At 44.4% G+C, this 17,079-nt stretch overlaps 1 protein-coding gene across 4 annotated transcripts in view; it reads right to left on the reverse strand.

Moving 5' to 3' along the window:
• The window catches only part of RAI1 (retinoic acid induced 1), a 208,810-nt gene that overhangs the window by 21,712 nt on the left and 170,019 nt on the right, over nt 1–17,079 (reverse strand). For all 4 annotated transcript variants that reach the window (XM_056534105.1, XM_056534106.1, XM_056534103.1 and 1 more), the window contains exon 2: nt 1,547–6,878. In XM_056534105.1, the coding sequence (XP_056390080.1) occupies nt 1,547–6,862 (5,316 nt within the window). In that variant the 5' untranslated portion in view covers nt 6,863–6,878. The remainder of the gene's footprint in view (nt 1–1,546; nt 6,879–17,079) is intronic.

Raw genomic sequence — 17,079 nt, forward strand, 5'->3', positions numbered from 1 at the left:
ACCCAGAATGTTGGTGGCCCTTGAGCACTGGGTTGGGGACCACTGATCCAACATAGGGAACCAATCATAATCAAATGTTTCTTGTGTTTTCATCTTCTAACAGAATTCTAACTATGATGGTGGGAGACACAGGGACTTTAACATAGGGCCTTCACGCATTGTACAGGTGCCTCGACAAAAACGCGGACCCAGCAGAGGAGATAAAAACTCCAGTAACATTGGAGAAGTCCCCAATCTACAAGACCAACAACAGTCCAGGATTTGATTTTTTCCTGTTCTATTCCAATGGTGTAACTGAAAAACCCCAGAATGATGGTGGATCTTGAGGACTGGGTTGGGGACCACTGCTCAAACATAGGGAACCAATCATAATCAAATGTTGCTGGTGTTCTCATCTTCTAACAGAATTCTAATTATGATGGTGGGAGACACAGGGACTTTAACATAGGGGCTTCACACATTGTAGAGGTGCCTTGCGAACAACACTGGGCCCAGCAGAGAAGATGAAAACTCCAGCAACATTGGAGAAGTCTTAAACTTAGTCCTCAGGACCTACAAACAGAGGTCCCCAACCCGGTCCTCAAGACCAACCAACAGTCCAGGATTAGAATTTTTCCCTGTTCAATTTCTATGGAGTAACGAAAAAACCTGGGATGTTGATGGGCCTTGAGGACTGGGTTGGGCACCACTTCTTTACCTGACTCTAACATAGTGAACCATCAAAATCAAATGTTGCTGGTGTTCTTTTTTTCTCTCACTATGATGGTGGGAGACACAGGGACTTTATCGTAGGGATCGTAGGGGCTTCAGCCATTGTACAGGTGCCTCGCCAAAAACACGAGAGAAGCTGAAAAATCCAGCAATATTCGGGAGGTCGCCAACCCGGTCCTCAAGACCATCCAACAGTCCAGGATTAGAGTTTTTCCCTGTTCTATTCCAAGGGTGTAATGAGAAAACCCGGAATGTTGTTGGGCCTTGAGGACTGGGTTGGGGGCCACTATTTTAACTGGCTCTGACAGAGTGAACTACTTAAAATCTAATTTTGCTGGTGCTGGTTCTCGTCCCCAAACAAAAGTGTAACTATGATGGTGGGAGACACAGGGACTTTATTGTAGGGGCTTCACGGACTGTACAGGTGCCTTGCAAACAACACTGGGCCCAGCAGAGAAGAAGAAAACTCCAGCAACATTGGAGAGGTCCCCAACCTAGTCCTCAGGACCTACAAAAAGAGGTCCCCAACCCAGTCCTCAAGACCAACCAACAGTCCAGGATTAGAGTTTTTACCTGTTCTATTCCAATGGAGTAGTGACAAAGGGACACCAGTCTTCAAGACCACCAGCAGTCCAGGATTTGAACTCTTCCATTTTCTATTCCAATGGAGTAGCTGAAAAAACTCGGACTGTTAGTGGGCCTTGAGGATTGGGTTGGGGACTACTGCAGTAACTGGTTCTAACATAGTGAACCACTCAAAATCAACAAAGAAGACATTTTTTTTACAACATTCATACAAGTTTGACAGTGCATTGCATGTGACTGTTTTACTCACTCCTGAGGCTGCCATCTGAATAGCTTCATGGACACCGTAAAGTTTCCCGGCCACTAGGTAAATTCCACTGGTCCACACAGCACAAGCTTCATGGACCCAGTGCTCCTGGGTCTCGGCCTCCAGTGAATGAGGCTCAGAGTTTTTGCTGCAATGGTGCCTCCTGGGCTTCTCAGTGTCTGTTCCCTCTGCCTTTTTGTTACAGCAGTAACAGCTGGGCAGCTTCCTGAGCATTCCACGGGCACTAGAGCGGAGATTGTTGTGTTTCACTACCTCAGTGGCTGCACTGTCCGTGCAAGACGTCCTCCCACTCCCTGTCGTGCACAGAGAGTCTACCATCTTTGAGGACTTCTCTGTTGAGGTGTCCTCTGTTTTGAGTTTATCTTTCGGCCTGGGTTTTTTGTTAGGTAAACAGTCCATGGGGTAGTAAGGGCCACAAAGATCACCCAAGTCTTTATAGTTGGCAGGGCAACGGCACAAGCAACAGAGGAGACAACCGGAGCTCACTGACTTGCACACAAGAGGTCCCAACTGCATCCTAGAAGAAATCGGTATAGAACCTTGGTTGGAAAACGTGACCGAGGGAGACGAACAGTGGACTGCACTTCTCTCTTTCAACAATCGCATCTCATCGCCAGCAGAATTGACAACGGTGCAAGTAGTAGTGAAGGAATTTTTTTTCGCCACCTGAATGTATGGAGAAAAGAGTCGGACTCTGCTTTCAGCCCGGGGTGGTTTAGAGGATACATACTTCAACTTAATTTCGGGTTCTTTGGGTGTAACAAGAGGAACATTTTGCCTCTTTGACCTCTGCTTGCTTCCGGGAGTTTGGCTGGTGGACCTGCCTCGAGGAGCACACTTGCGTTGCCTCTTAGTGTAGCCATTGAAGGCTGGATACTTTGATTTTTTTCTAGCTCTGGTTTGGGAAAGGGGCTCCCCGGATGTGTCAGGAAGATTAGAGCACTCTTTGGGCCCTGTCTGTTTGCACTCACTTGAGCGGAACTTACTTGGCAAGAGAACATTGTCTGAGAGAGCCTTGTCTTTAGATGTTAGAAGAACAGATGGAGAAGAACCAAGAAGCTTCTTCACTGTTGCTTTAGAAGTGCCTGGGGAACTTTTGGATCTTCCTCTTCTGAACTTCTTTTTGGGGACAGAAATAATTTTTTTTGAACCTGGACAGTTGACCTCTCTCTTGGCCACATTATGTAAACCAGCCACGACATTTAGTGAATTGGGAGCTGTTTTCCTCTTGTTGAAGGGTTTTCCTTTGAGGGTCTTGTTGCTTGACCCTTGACAAGTCCCATTATGTGGGTCAGTCTCTGGCTTCGAAGACTTTATACGGGTTAAATCTTGAGCCATTGTCTTAGTTTTGGCATCTGTTGTTACTAAGGTGCCATCTTTTATCTCCCTTCCTTGGGCACCACTAGTGATGTTAGAAGCCAAAGCATTCATTGCTAATGCCATGGCAGCACCTTGCTTCTTTTGATTTGGTGATGTAATTTTTTGAACAATTGCTTCCATTTTCAAACCTCTACCTTTTCTTGGTGGTAATACCTTTGTCTTTATTGGCCCATGGTATGACGTGCGTGAGGTCACCTTCAGGCAAACGTCTTGGGAAATTCGCACAGAAGGGGCACTTAGGATAACCTTACAATTCTTCTTTGTCGCTATTGATAATTTGACCTTTTCTTTTTTGACTTTGACCGGTTTAATTTTTTTAAATAAATTGGGAGGGGTCTCTGCCTTCTGCTCTTTAGTTTTTTTACTACGTATGATCAAGTTTCGCTTTTTGGCCGGTACCGGAGAAATTAAGTTTGACTTTCTCTTCAGAGAATGCAAGGGTCGCTCAGAATTTTTGACATTTATTCCCACTGCTGCATTGGTGAGCTTCATCCTTTTCCTGACTTTTGGCATATTCTGAAAAGTATCTGCAGGAGAGCAATTGTTGGCAATTATTTTCTTTAAGGATGAACGCTTCTTCAAGACAAAGTTCATTCCCTTTTTACCTCTTCTTCTCTTTGCTGGGAAAAGTTCCTGTTTCTTGCTTCGTGACCTTAAAATCATGGACCGCTCATCCTTTAGAATACTGAAGCCATTTTCTTTAGATTTCTGAGTGCCACTGAGGATTGTGGGTGAGGTGTTTTGTAGAAGGAACACATTTTCGTCATTGGATGCTGGTTCCATTTTCAAGGCATTCTTCCCACCTCTTTTTCCCGTTTTATATGGGGCCCTCTCCTTCTCACCAAAGCCTCCTTTCTTAGTCATCTTCTCTTGAGGGGGTGTCTTGATCCCTGTTCCACATCCTTTAGGCTCTACCTTGGCAGTAGAGGAACGGGTGCACATCCTTGCAGTTGTCACTTCAGTCACAGGAGACTTCACGATGGCTGCTACTTCATTTACACTTTCCGTCTGGCCCTTATCATCTTCAGTCTCAGCTTTGCTATTTGGCTCAGTCGGAGTCTGGACAGGAGCATTAGGCTCAGAAGTTTCGGCAGTTCTGCACTGACTCCTTCGACCACGTAGAGATTTCTTTTCAACCACTTCTTCAATTTTAGATAAAGACTGTTCAATCATTTCAGGGTTTTTTTCTTCTGCGTCTTGAAGGGCTTCTGATTCTAGCGGACTTTCTTCAATGTCTTCAACTTTTTCTTTTGTGTTGTCGATGTGAGGTATTGTGGACTCAAACCAGCTTTTTACTTTTGACTCTGTTTCAACAGTGGGGCCAAGCAACATGATGGAATTACAAGACAACTGTGAAGGCGTCACCAAATTCTCCTTCTCCTCTGTGCTTGGATTTTCTATGGACTCTGGCGTGTTAATGGAAGATAATGCTTCTGAACCTCTAGTCGGTTTCATAATTGATTCATCGTAAATGAAAGATTTTCTTTCCGAAAAGTCACATAGTGAAGAATAATCTTCTGGTTCCAGATTGGATTCTTTTTGGGATGGTAGATCGGGTATGTCATGGAAGTCTTCTTCAGTGTAACAATCCCTTGTGTCTTCCAGCCACTTTTCACTGTCTTCTTTGTTATCTTCTGGATAAGCCATTTCTTCGGCACCCTCTTTGTTGAACTCTTCTCCGGAGTCATTTTCCAGGGGTGTCTCCATATCAGGGACATCAAGTTGACTACCAACTTTACTTTCCTTGCATTGAAACAAACCTTTTTGGAGATCTGAAGAATGAAGGGTTAACTCAATTTCTTTCCACCGAAGGCAAGTCTCGGTCATGTTTTTATCTGGCCAGTCAAAGGGATCAGAATTTTTTGCACAATTTGTGTTTGCAACTGTATTTGAATAACTGGTGTAGCTGGCACTAGATGTCACAGGCTCAACATTCTTCTCATTGCCCAAAATGACCGTATTTCCTGTGTTTTCTTCTGCAACTTTTTTATTGGGTGATTGAAATTCCTTCTTCTCATAATAGTTGTTGAACTCATCGTGGTTCCTCAGAGGAGTTTTTTCTGATGCTCCTTTCTTCAAAGCTTGCGAAAACAACTGAACGTTCTCCTGATCTGGCCATGTGTTTTTCACCACTGGTTCCACACAAGTGTGATTTTCTAAGTTGAATGGGGATTTGGGTGAATTATTATCCAATTCCGGAGAATCGACCCAAGCCTTTTCTGCTTTCTCATTATCAATAGCGTCTTGCAGAGCGATAATTTCTGTAGACAACTCCTCCTGGGATAGAGCATTAACCAGTAAGTGTGGGCATTCTCTCTCACTGCTCACCAGTTTTGCAAAAGTCTCCAAGGGAAGGTTGGCATGTATGCTCTGAAAGGAATCATCTGACTTGGTAGACATGTTGTCAGGTGATGTCACAGAACACGTGGAGATAGATTCTGGCTTCATTTTGGTACTGTTGGCCCTGGCCGGGCTTCGTCCTGGACCACAATACAAGTAATTTCTCTCTATCTGGTCATCAGAACCACTAAGATAGTCTGTATCTTGAACCTCGGCATGGACAGACTGTGGGGTACCAAGGGTTTCTGAAAGAGGTGTTCCCATTGGTTCGGATGAATAAGCACTACTCTCTGAACTACAATGCTGTCCTTTCATTTGCTCGGGAGTCCTGGGAGATGTCTTAATGGCCTTCTTCTGGGGAATTCCGGACTTAGTCATAAGTAGTTGCTGAACGGTTGTTGAGATGTTCTCCACTTGAGAGGTAAGGGCTGTAAGGCTTTGCAAACTGAGGTCAGACAACAAGGTCTCTGGAATTTTATCATTCTGCAAGGTTTTTGTTTGAGACTCTGGACTGGAGGTGCCTGTAGGTGAAGGATTTAGGAGAGGCATGTAGTGGCTGTGATCAGAAATACCCATAGGGAATGTATTAGTGTTATGCTGTTGCTGGTTGTACTGATAGTTCTCTATGTTTGGCATTAGTGGAGAAGGGGTGGAACTATAGGATGGGGATCTGCCCACAGAGCGGGCTGGAGAATGGCTGGCACTTGGACTGAATGTTTGATAATACTGTTCTGGAGTTCTGCTTGGAGTCTCAGGTTGACAATACGCTTGGCTTTGTTGGCTGTAATGTTGCCCATGGAACTTGGCCATGTTCTGGTAGTGCAAAGTTTCCTGTGTATGGTGGCGCTGTGTTTGCTCAAAGGAAGCCATTCTAGATGACTGGTAGCCATGCATGGGCTGCACCCGTTGGTTGGCAGTAGCCATAGCACGTTCGTGAGAAGGGTTAGAAGGGGATGTGCAACTTTTGAAGGAATGAGATACAGGGCTACTACCTGGCACAGAGGAGTATGTGGAAGTGGGGAAACTCTGGTTGAAGTGGGATGACTGGGTAAAAGGCAGGGGGGAAGATGGGACGTCATTCTGCACCTTCTGCCGTGGAAGCTTCGTGTAAGGAAGATTTGGTTGCTGGGGGTGGTGTAGAGAGTGGGAACGGAACTGTATCTGTCCAGTTGGATCTTGATATCCCCTGTTTTCTGCAGGGGTCTTCTTAATTACGTTTTCCTCATATTTTGCCCCACCTAAAGCCTGAGATTGCCCCCAGTTTTGCATCCCATCTTCTCCGGAATACTGTGCAGGGTACACGTTGCCCTCAGGGAAACTAGCAAAAGAGACCCTGCCTTGAAGCTGTTGGACATTCATGTGCTTGTCACCACGGGGGTATTTCTCCCCAGTATTGTTCTCGAAACCTTGATAGGACGTCTGGGCATAGTACCCTTTGGTCATCTGTCTCTGACGCACACAGTTGAGCCCCGGGTGACTTTGATGCCTGTAATTCTCCAGGCGTGAGGAATCCTGTGAAGATGGTTGGTAGTTCTGCTGGTTGCCGTGGAAACCACACCTTTCCCGAAAAGACTGCATGACTTGCTCTTGTTATCTGTAGAAAAAAACAGAACAGGAGAGATTCAGATATGAGGCTTTTACCTTCGACCACACTAATCCTACAACCCTGTCACTGCCGGCTTATGGACCACTCTTCAAAATTACAGGAATTCCTCAAATTCAACCCAAAGCTGCAATTTCCTGTCACAAAAGCTGAGGTGCATTCACCCTAGACAGCTTATCCATTCACACCTTATAAGTGAAAGATGCCTCAGCTGGTTCTTATATAACAGATAGGCTCATACTGGTACCAGTTTCCACTTCACCTACACACAGTTGTCTGAGCCCGATAATTTTGGTTGGACAAGACAACTGTCTAATGTGTTTATGGGTCCTCCAGACAATCCCTGACAGATAATTTTGGGGGAGAGAAGGATCGAGTATATTGGATAGGTAGGTAAGATGCCACCAGTGGTACCAGGCAGAAGCTTTATCCCTTCTTTCTATTCAGATATATATGCATACTCAACCGGGATAGGTAGTCAAAGACACTGAAATCGACAAGGGTTGATGGTGATAACTTTCTTCCCTCTCTACATTCACAGCGCATGAATGCTTGTGGGAGATACGCTTGGCCAACTGCTATCGAAGGTGTAATCCTTAAATCGTCAACAGCTATTGGCCAAACGTTCCCTCTAGAAGTTTTAGGCACAAAATAGGGGCAGAGTTGTAAAGTCACATCACTGACAATCCACCAGTAAACAGTCACTCCCATATTGTGTCTCACAAAAGGTCCACCACATGCCAACTTTGTAGCCAATGTTGAGCGCACGAGTTGCATTACAACTACAAAGTCCCACTATACTGACATACGGACATATACAAACCGCCTTTACCGGATGAGAAACCTGATCGCATCAGGCACAAAGTCTGCACACGTTCCCCAGCGTGTCTGCGGACGTGCCCACCACGCCGGCACCTGTGCCCCTCATTAGCTAAGGTTACCCGGTACTTTTCAATTGAGCTTGCACCAGCAGGACGGACCGTCCTCCCTCCCCCATGTAGTCAGCTGGTTCCCTCCCGGTGATTTGTGCAGGGGAAGATCAGCAACATTTTACATGATCTATGTTTGAAGCTGCACAGAAGGTGCTTTGGTGGAGCCAGACGCTGCATACAAATGAAATGTAGAGGAGTGCGAGCCATTCCTGCTGCTGCAATGCTGCCAATATCACAAGGTGCAGGATGGATTCCAGGCAGCCGCTTATTAGCGCTTAACCCCTTCTCCGCCACAAGGGGGGGGGGGCATAAGGTTCCTCGACAGGTCGAAACATTTTTTTTTTTAAAACCTACTCTACAGGGTGTCTTTTAATTCCTCCCCCCTCCCCCCAGGTCTGGGATTTTTTTTATGTGAAAGAGGGGGGGGTATGGGGGGTGTAGGTAGGGAGGAGGAGACGCCGGAGTCAGAAGCGATCAATTAATATCCAAGCTCTATAAAAATCTATCTGCACCGGAGTAAAAAATAAATATAAAAAAATAAAAAGGCGAGAAGCACTCACAGTCAGGATCCGAAGGCAATCCTTTCACCGTCGCTGTGTGAGATTTCAGCGGTGGAATGGAACTGGAAATTAGCTATTGTGCGATGCTACGGGAGAGGGGGGACGGTGGCGATGCGGCACGGGGTAGGGGGTTCATATGTTGCAGTGTGACTTGTATATGCATAACACTCGGTGTGCACAAAAAGAAAGCGGAAAAGGCCTATGAATATCTTTGGTTAACATGTTCATGTCTGGAGAGGTAGAAATAATATAGGAATATTTTCTCCTACGATGAGTATTTTTGATTATTTGCCTTTTTCTGGATCTACACAGCAGGATGATAGATTGAACAAGGTAGCCAGGTTTTTGTTATATATTAGTCTAATATACCTTCAACTATCGTGGCGGCAGGCAGCCATCATTTGTTTACATGCGCTCCTGGCAGGATTGATTGGTCATACGGATACGTACAGGGAACGTGTGTAAACAAACATTGCCGCCGCATCCAGGATTGGAAATTTAACCCTCTGCGGGTCACATAGCGAGACATATAGAGGTAGATCTGAATATTATTACTGTGCTTTAAGAATATGATGAAAATGTTTTGGTATTGCGCCATTTTTTTTTTGTTGTTGAACGAATATGATGTGTATAAGTGGGGAGAAGGACGGTATGTATCAGGCGGCAGAATGAAAGCGTCCTCGCCATCAATGGGTCCCGACGAGAGTCTCTGTGTTTGAGGCATTGTGTGCGAGTAAACATCTGTGCGTTTCGGGTGGAGGAGGGGGGACGAAGGGCGCGCAGTCTGAGTCCCCGGTAATTGCCTTCTGCTGCAGGCGGATCTGGTGGTGAAACGGTGAGCGTCTGAGCAGACGAGATCTGGCTGAGTGGAGCTGACACACTTTTACCCATGTAGCATCCTCTGCCCTGGGGTCTGTAACTCCCACACCTGCTTGTGGCAGAAGAATCAGAGCAGAGAGTGAGAGGAAGCACAGACAAGCGCCTCTCCGCCTGAGGTTACCTGCTGATACAGGGAAAAGGAGATGAGACGTAGAGAATTAGCGCTCTGTGCCTCCTGCCGACCTCCGTAAAATACAGTCCGCAGAGGAAAATGACCAGGGGAGGGCCTCTAAACCGCTGCACGCTGCAATATCTATTCCGAAGAAATGTAGCAGAGCTGGATTGGTTTCAGACACGTGTAATTTGGCGTTTCGCATCAAACGTACACATGTCCCGAAAAGAAAGAATCGTACATATGTAAGGCTACCATGCACACTGAGGAATTTCCTTGCTGAATTTACTCACAAAGGAGATTCATCAAAACTTGTGCAGAGGAAAAGTCGACCAGTTGCCCGTAGCAACCAATCAGATCGCTGCTTTCATTTTTGAAAAGGCCTGTGAAAAATGATAGAAGCGATCTGATTGGTTGGTATGGGCAACTGGGCAACTTTTTCTCCGCACATGTGATGGCGGGGTGTGTGGTGCAGGGCAGATGGCATTAACCCCTTGTATTCGTGACGCCAGGGTGTGGTTTAGCCTAAAACCACCCGAAGGTATACCGTTGTATCCTGGGCTAGGCATGGGGGGGAATAAAGACTCTGACGCCAAGTTGGTGGAATCAAATTCTGTATCGGAAGTTCCGCTATGGAAGTTCCATCGTGTGAACAGAGCAATAAAATGAAATCAGTGTTTTCCACACAGTGGGGGATATTTATCAAAACCTGTGCAGGGGAAACATTGACCAGTTGCCCATAGCAACCAGTCAGGTCGCTGCTTTCATTTTTAACAAGGCCTCTGAAAAATGAAAGAATTGATCTGATTGGTTGCTATGGGCAACTGGTCAACTTTTTCTCTGCACAAGTTTTTATAAATCTGCCCAGCTGTTGCAAAACTACAACTCCCAGCATGGCCAGACAGACCAATTTTTTTTTCTCGATTTCCTTAAGCTTTGGTCATTAGATCAGTGGTTTCTAAACAGTGTGTCTCCAGCTGTTGCAAAATTATAAACTCCCAGCATGCCCGGACAGCCCTTGGCTGTCCGGGCATGCTGGGAGTTGTAATTTTGCAACAGCTGGGGGCACACTATTTGGAAACACGGCATTAGATGCTTGGTCAGACTAGGCAGATGCAAAAATCCAGATGTATTAGGGTAAGTTTACATTACGGAATATTTCCAGACAGAGATTTTGTCTGCTAGGACCGCCCAGACATGCGCCATTTACATAGACATGTCAACATGATGATTTTTTTTTGGGAGAGTCCGGAACCTGAATTTCCGGGGCAGAATTTTTTGGCACGGAAATTCAGCAGTGTGCATAGTGTAGCAGAATCCCACTGAAAACAATGGGAGGCTGCTGTAATGGGAGTCTGAGGGTAGGTGTGAACGTACGCTCACGCTCATCTGAAACCAGCCTAAGCGCTCATTCACACTTCAGTATAGTGTGTTTTTTTTATTGATACCATTTTTCTTAATAAAAAAAAATGTATAAAAACATTGTTAATATATTCAAATGATTTTATCAATTTTTTTTGTTATATATTTTTTTCCCAACCTGCAGCATGTTCCAATGGATCTGTATTGGTATTGATTTAGCCCCAAATAACTTAATGGATTAAATAAAAAAAAATGCATTTTCTGTTTTGTTTCATTTTTTTATAGCCATATTTCAGGAAAAATTAGCAAAACAGCATGAAAAACTTCCCTTCAATGAAAAAAAGGAACAAATATGAAAAAAGGAAAGTAAAACAAAGTATACAACTAAATAACAATAAAACGCAATAAAAACCGATACAAGACTGACTCCCAAAGAATGAGCACATTCTAAAAAAGAATATCTGTATCTCACAACATTTGTTCAGATTCTTAAAGGGGTTCTCAAGTGAAAAACTTTTTTTTTTTTTTTTTTTTTTTTAATAAACTGGTGCCAGAAAGTTAAACAGATTTGTAAATTACTTCTATTAAAAAATCTTAATCCTTCCAGTACTTATTAGCTGCTGAATACTACAGTGGAAATTATTTTCCATTTGAAACACAGAGCTCTCTGCTGACATCATGAGCACAGTGCTCTCTGCTGACATCTCTGTCCATTTTAGGAACTGTAGGAGAATAGGAGAAAATCCCCGTAGCAAACATATGCTGCTCTGGACAGTTCCTAAAATGGACAGAGATGTCAGCAGAGAGCACTGTGGTCATGATGTCAGCAGAGAGCACCGTGTTTCAAAAAGAAAAGAATTTCCGCTGTAGTATTCAGCAGCTAATAAGTACTGGAAAGATTAAGATTTTTTTAATAGAAGTAATTTACAAACCCGTTTAACTTTCTGGTACCAGTTAATAAAAAATAAAAAAAGTTTTCCACCGGAGTACTCCTTTAAAGAAAGAAACTGAACAAATTTGGATGAAAAAGCAACAACTTATGACAAATTATGGAAGCAACGCGGATCAAAAAACGAAAAAACATGTGGAAGGAAGTGTAAATGAGGCCCAACTCCACTTTAATCTTTAGGTGTGACTACTGTTCACCCCAACATCTGACTACCCCCATTCAGTGGTGTATTTAACTTTTGGGCTGCCTTAATCCTGACTAAAACTCATGCATACTCATAATCAAAATCGGTCCACCCCTTCCGTTCAAGACTTTTTCCTTTTTTCCCGCCCCTTTTTTCCCGCCCCTTCCTCTGTAAACTCCACCTTTTCCTCTTTGTGCATTAAACATGGATACAGGATGCGCCCCCCCTCCCTCAAAAAAGAGATTGGGAGAGGCCCTTGTAAAGCCTTGGCACCTCTAAAGGCATCTTACATGTCCACAGCGTTCTATAGGGAAAGAGTTACACTGTAGCGGTTGTCTCCAAACTGTGCAAAACTACAACTCCCAGCATGCCCAGCATAAAAAGAGTGCGTCCCCGCAGACAGCATCCCCACAATTCAGAGGATGAGAATGGCTCCTGAAAAGCCTGGCCACCTCTATGGGCAACTTACATGTCCACTACAACTCCCATCATGCCAGGTATTAAAAGAGTGGTGACAGAGAGCACCCACTCAAATTTAAAGAGTACCTATCATGATCTAAACTCTCCCTAATCCCCCCCCCATCTGTCCCTGACTCTCACTGACACTATCCCTGTGTTTCTTTTCATTCAAAACCCCCTCTTTCTACCTGATTGATACCTCCTTCTGTCTTCTTGGCTGCTCATTCAGACATCCTAGTGTGAGGGAGGAAGGGGGGCGTGGCCCGACATAGAGGCTGTGAACACAGCAGCCTGCAGCTCTGAATCTTCTCCTCTCTATTTGCAACTGTATGTGCAGAGAGGAGAAAGATTGGGGTTCAGACAGTAAAATGAATGAGGGCATGCAGTAAGGCCGAGTCAGGAGTGTGCCCTGCTGTGCTATGAGCACAGTGCTGGCTCCTGCCTGTCTGATTGACAGGCAGGGAGCAGTGCTGAGCTTGTCTGTGTCCCGGCTGCAGTCTGAGATTTAGGACTCCAGCATGAGTCTGAAATCTATAAAAAGGGCTTGCGGCCAGGACTGGTAGGGAGACCCCTAGTGGTCATTTTGTCAAAGTGGAAAATTAAATAGAAAGAAGCATATTTTTTAATATCATGCAATTGGAAAGTTATTCTGCATACATTAATCTATAATATAGCAAAAAAATAATTTTTTTTATGAAAGGTGCCCTTTAAAGGGGTATTCCAGGAAAAAACTTTTATATATATATCAACCGGCTCCAGAAAGTTAAACAGATTTGTAAATTACTTCTATTAAAAAATCTTAATCCTTTCAGTACTTATGAGCTTCTGAAGTTAAGGCTGTTCTTTTCTGTCTAAATCCTCTCTGATGACACGTGTCTTGGGAACTGCCCAGTTTAGAAGCAAATCCCCATAGCAAACCTCTTCTAAACTGGGCGTTTCCCGAGACAGGTGTCATCAGAGAGGACTTAGACAGAAAAGAACAACCTTAACTTCAGAAGCTCATAAGTACTGAAAGGATTAAGATTTTTTAATAGAAGTAATTTACAAATCTGTTTAACTTTCTGGAGCCAGTTGATATATATATATATATATATATATATATAAATGTTTTTTCCTGGAATACCCCTTTAAGGGTAAGAGTGGCTCCTGCAAAGGCTGGGCACCTATATGGGTATCTTACATGTCCACAGCCATCTATAGGGTAAGAGTTACGCTATAACAGTGGTCACTTATCTGTGCAAAACTACAACTCTCAGCATGCCCGGACAGCCAACGGCTGTCCGGGCATGCTGGGAGTTGTAGTTTTGCAACAGCTGAATGGCTGCAGCTTAAAAACCACTGGTATTGATGCATATGGCCGGGGAGTAGGGGGGCGCTCAGCAATCTTGGTCTGTCAGCACGTTCTGCCATGTAAAGGTGGCAGAGAACACCAGGCACCAGGCGTCATGTTTTCGGGCTCCCCGCCATCCCTATTCCTTATGTATGCTGGCCCAAGACGTTACCCGTCTCTCCCGTCAGGAGTTTTTTGCAGTCCCAGACTGTCTCACAATTGCCTTTCCCTGGGGTCTTTTTTTTTTTTTTTTTTTTAACATCCTTTGGAAACAGATGGTCCCTTTAAGATCCAGATAAAAGGAACATAATCTTAAAACTGCAGAGGAGTGCGGTGGGGGGTGGATGGGGGGGGGGGGGCTGCAGGATACAGAAGACCCCTTATATGTTTCCCAAAAAAAGAATGCCAGTATGGAGGAATGCTGGGAGGGAGAATAGGAATACAGGATGCACGGTGTATACCTAACCCTACACATACAATGGCTTCCGTCTCTACAGACACGCGTGTACGGGCATGGAAGTGCTGGGGCAACAGGATAGGTACAAGGGAAATTAGGATTATCAGAGTCTGTAATCCGGCAGTCCTATGTAACCTATTCACACGCACCCTCCCCCCCCCTCATTCCTGTCTGTGTTTTCTGGCCTTCCCTGATCTGCTGTCCATCTGCCAAGTCTCTTACCCTTCCGCCTCTGCACATACTTTCTCTGCACTGGTAACTTTCAATGAGAACCGCAGGCTCCTGGGAGACTTTCCCCGGCCTGTGTGACTTCGTAAAGTTGGTGCCATCGCCCCTGTACGTGCAGCCCTGGCATCATCGCCAGTGGACGGGTCGTCAGCAAACTCCTCTCCTGAAATACTCTGTGCTGCCGGGGTTTCTTGCTCTTTTTATTAAGTAACCCTTGTCTATGGCCTCTCACAAGATCAGCGCACTCCTCTCCTGAAATACTCTGTACTTCTCGAATACCCTGCCCCTTCTACTAAGGCTGCATTCACACCACGTTTTTGCAATACAGTTCCCGTATCAGGTTTTTGATGAAAAACTGATTCCTCAAAACCGGACTTAACTGTATAAAAACGTGTGTACAAATTTCAACCCGTATACAGTTAAAAACCATATACGGTTTGAAAAATGATGTCCGGTTGCATCCATTTTTTAAAGAAAAAAACGTATACGTTTTTAACTTTTCACTCCATTTTGAATAAAGTTTCACTTGTTTGATTGAAATTCCAAGAAAAAAAACTGTGCAAAGTCAAAAACCGTAAGGTGAAAACCGGATGGAACCGTACGCACATACAGTTCTGTACGGTTCCCATTGACTCCCATGTAAAAAAAAAACGTATACGGTTTAATACAGTTTTCCACCCGGACAAAAAACTGTGGTAGACTACGGTTTTGGGTACGGGAAAAAAAACTGACAAAACCGTACAGGATGCAAAACGGACACAACCTGATGCATCTTTTGGCGTACGGTTTTCAATGGAGAGTCAATGCATACGGTTTTCAATATGGAAAACGTATACGGGAACTGTATTGCAAAAACGTTTCTGTGTATGGCCTCTCTCAAGATCAGCGAACTCCTCTACTGAAATACTATGTACTTCTGGAATACCCTGCCCCTTCTACTAAGTCATTTTCTGTTTATGGCCTATCTCAAGATCAGCACACTCCTCTCCTGAAATACTCTGTGCTGCTGGGGACTTACGCCTGTCTCAGGATCAGCGCATTCTTCTCCTGAAATACTCTGTACTGCTGGAGTATCCTACTTCTTCTACTAAGTAATATTTGTCTATGGCATATCTCCAGATCAGCGAACTCCTCTCCTGTAATACTCTGTGCTGCAGGGGTTTCTTGCTCTTTCTACTGATTATCTCTTGTCTATGGCCTCCCTCAAGGTCAGTACACCCATCTCCTGAAATACTCTGTATGTACTTCTGGAATACCCTGCCTACCCTTCTACTAAGTCATTATCTGTTCATGGCCTATCTCTCCTGTAATACTCTGTGCTGCAGGGAACCTTACACCTTTCACTTAGCACAAGGTCAGCGCACTCCTCTCCTGCTGCTGTCATCATTACTATCATCTGATTGGTTACAGAATGTTCTATCCCCGCCCCCTCTTCACAACTCCTCTCCTGCTGCTGTAATCATTGTTATGATCTGATTGGTTACAGAATGTTCTATCCCCGCCCCTTCTTCACAACTCCTCTCCTGCTGCTGTCATCATTGCTATGATCTGATTGGTTACAGAATGTTCTATCCCCGCCCCTTCTTCACAACTCCTCTCCTGCTGCTGTCATCATTGCTATGATCTGATTGGTTGCAGAGTGTTTTATTCCCGCCCCCTCTTCACAACTCCTCTCCTGCTGTCATCATTGCTATGATCTAATTGGTTACAGAGTGTTCTATCCCCGCCCCCTCTTCACAACTCCTCTCCTGCTGCTGTCATCATTGCTATGATCTGATTGGTTGCAGAATGTTCTATCCCCGCCCCCTCTTCACAACTCCTCTTCTGCTGCTGTCATCATTGCTATGATCTGATTGGTTGCAGAGTGTTTTATCCCCGCCCCCTCTTTACAACTCCTCTCCTGCTGCTGTCATCATTGTTATGATCTGATTGGTTACAGAATGTTCTATCCCCGCCCCCTCTTCACAACTTCTCTCATGCTGCTCTCAATATTCCTATGATTTAATTGGCTACAGAGTGTTCTATCCCAGCCTACTTTACAACTTCTTTTCTGCTACTTTCAATATTTTTATCATTTGATTGGTTACAGAATGTTCTATCCCCGCCCCCTCTTCACAACTTTTTTCTTGCTGCTTTGAATATTCCTATGATTTAATTGGCTACAGAGTGTTCTAATCCCGCCCACTTTATAACCTCTCTCCTGCTGCTTTAGATACTCCAGTGATTTAATTGGCTACAGAATGTTCTATCCCCGCCCACTTCACACCTTCTCTCCTGCTGCTCTGAATATTCCTATCATTTGATTGGCTACAGAATGTTCTATCCCCACCCACTTTACAATTTTTCTTCTGCTGCTTTAAATATTCCTAGAATTTGATTGGCTACAAAGAGTTCTATCCCCGCCCATTTCACTGCATCACTTCTGCTGCTTTGAATTTCCCTATCATTTGATTGGCTACTGTTTTTTTCTTTTTTTTTATATAATTTTTTTTTTTTTATCCCCCACCCACTTCAAATCAGTTGTATGTAGACAATTTAAATCCAATTGGAGGTATTCCATAATAGATAGTTGTTGTCTTTTAATGGCCAAAAATACAACAACAACATTTGTGGGTGCAATTGCCATAAATGAGTCCATAAATTAACAAAAAAAAAAAAAAAAAAGTACAGGTGGTCCCGGTTGAGGATCGGTCTCGGAAAACCCCATCAAAAGCGCTCAAACGATCATGTGCCACAATTT

Source organism: Hyla sarda, chromosome 8 (genome assembly GCF_029499605.1).
Source record: "Hyla sarda isolate aHylSar1 chromosome 8, aHylSar1.hap1, whole genome shotgun sequence".
Lineage (NCBI taxonomy): Eukaryota > Metazoa > Chordata > Amphibia > Anura > Hylidae > Hyla > Hyla sarda.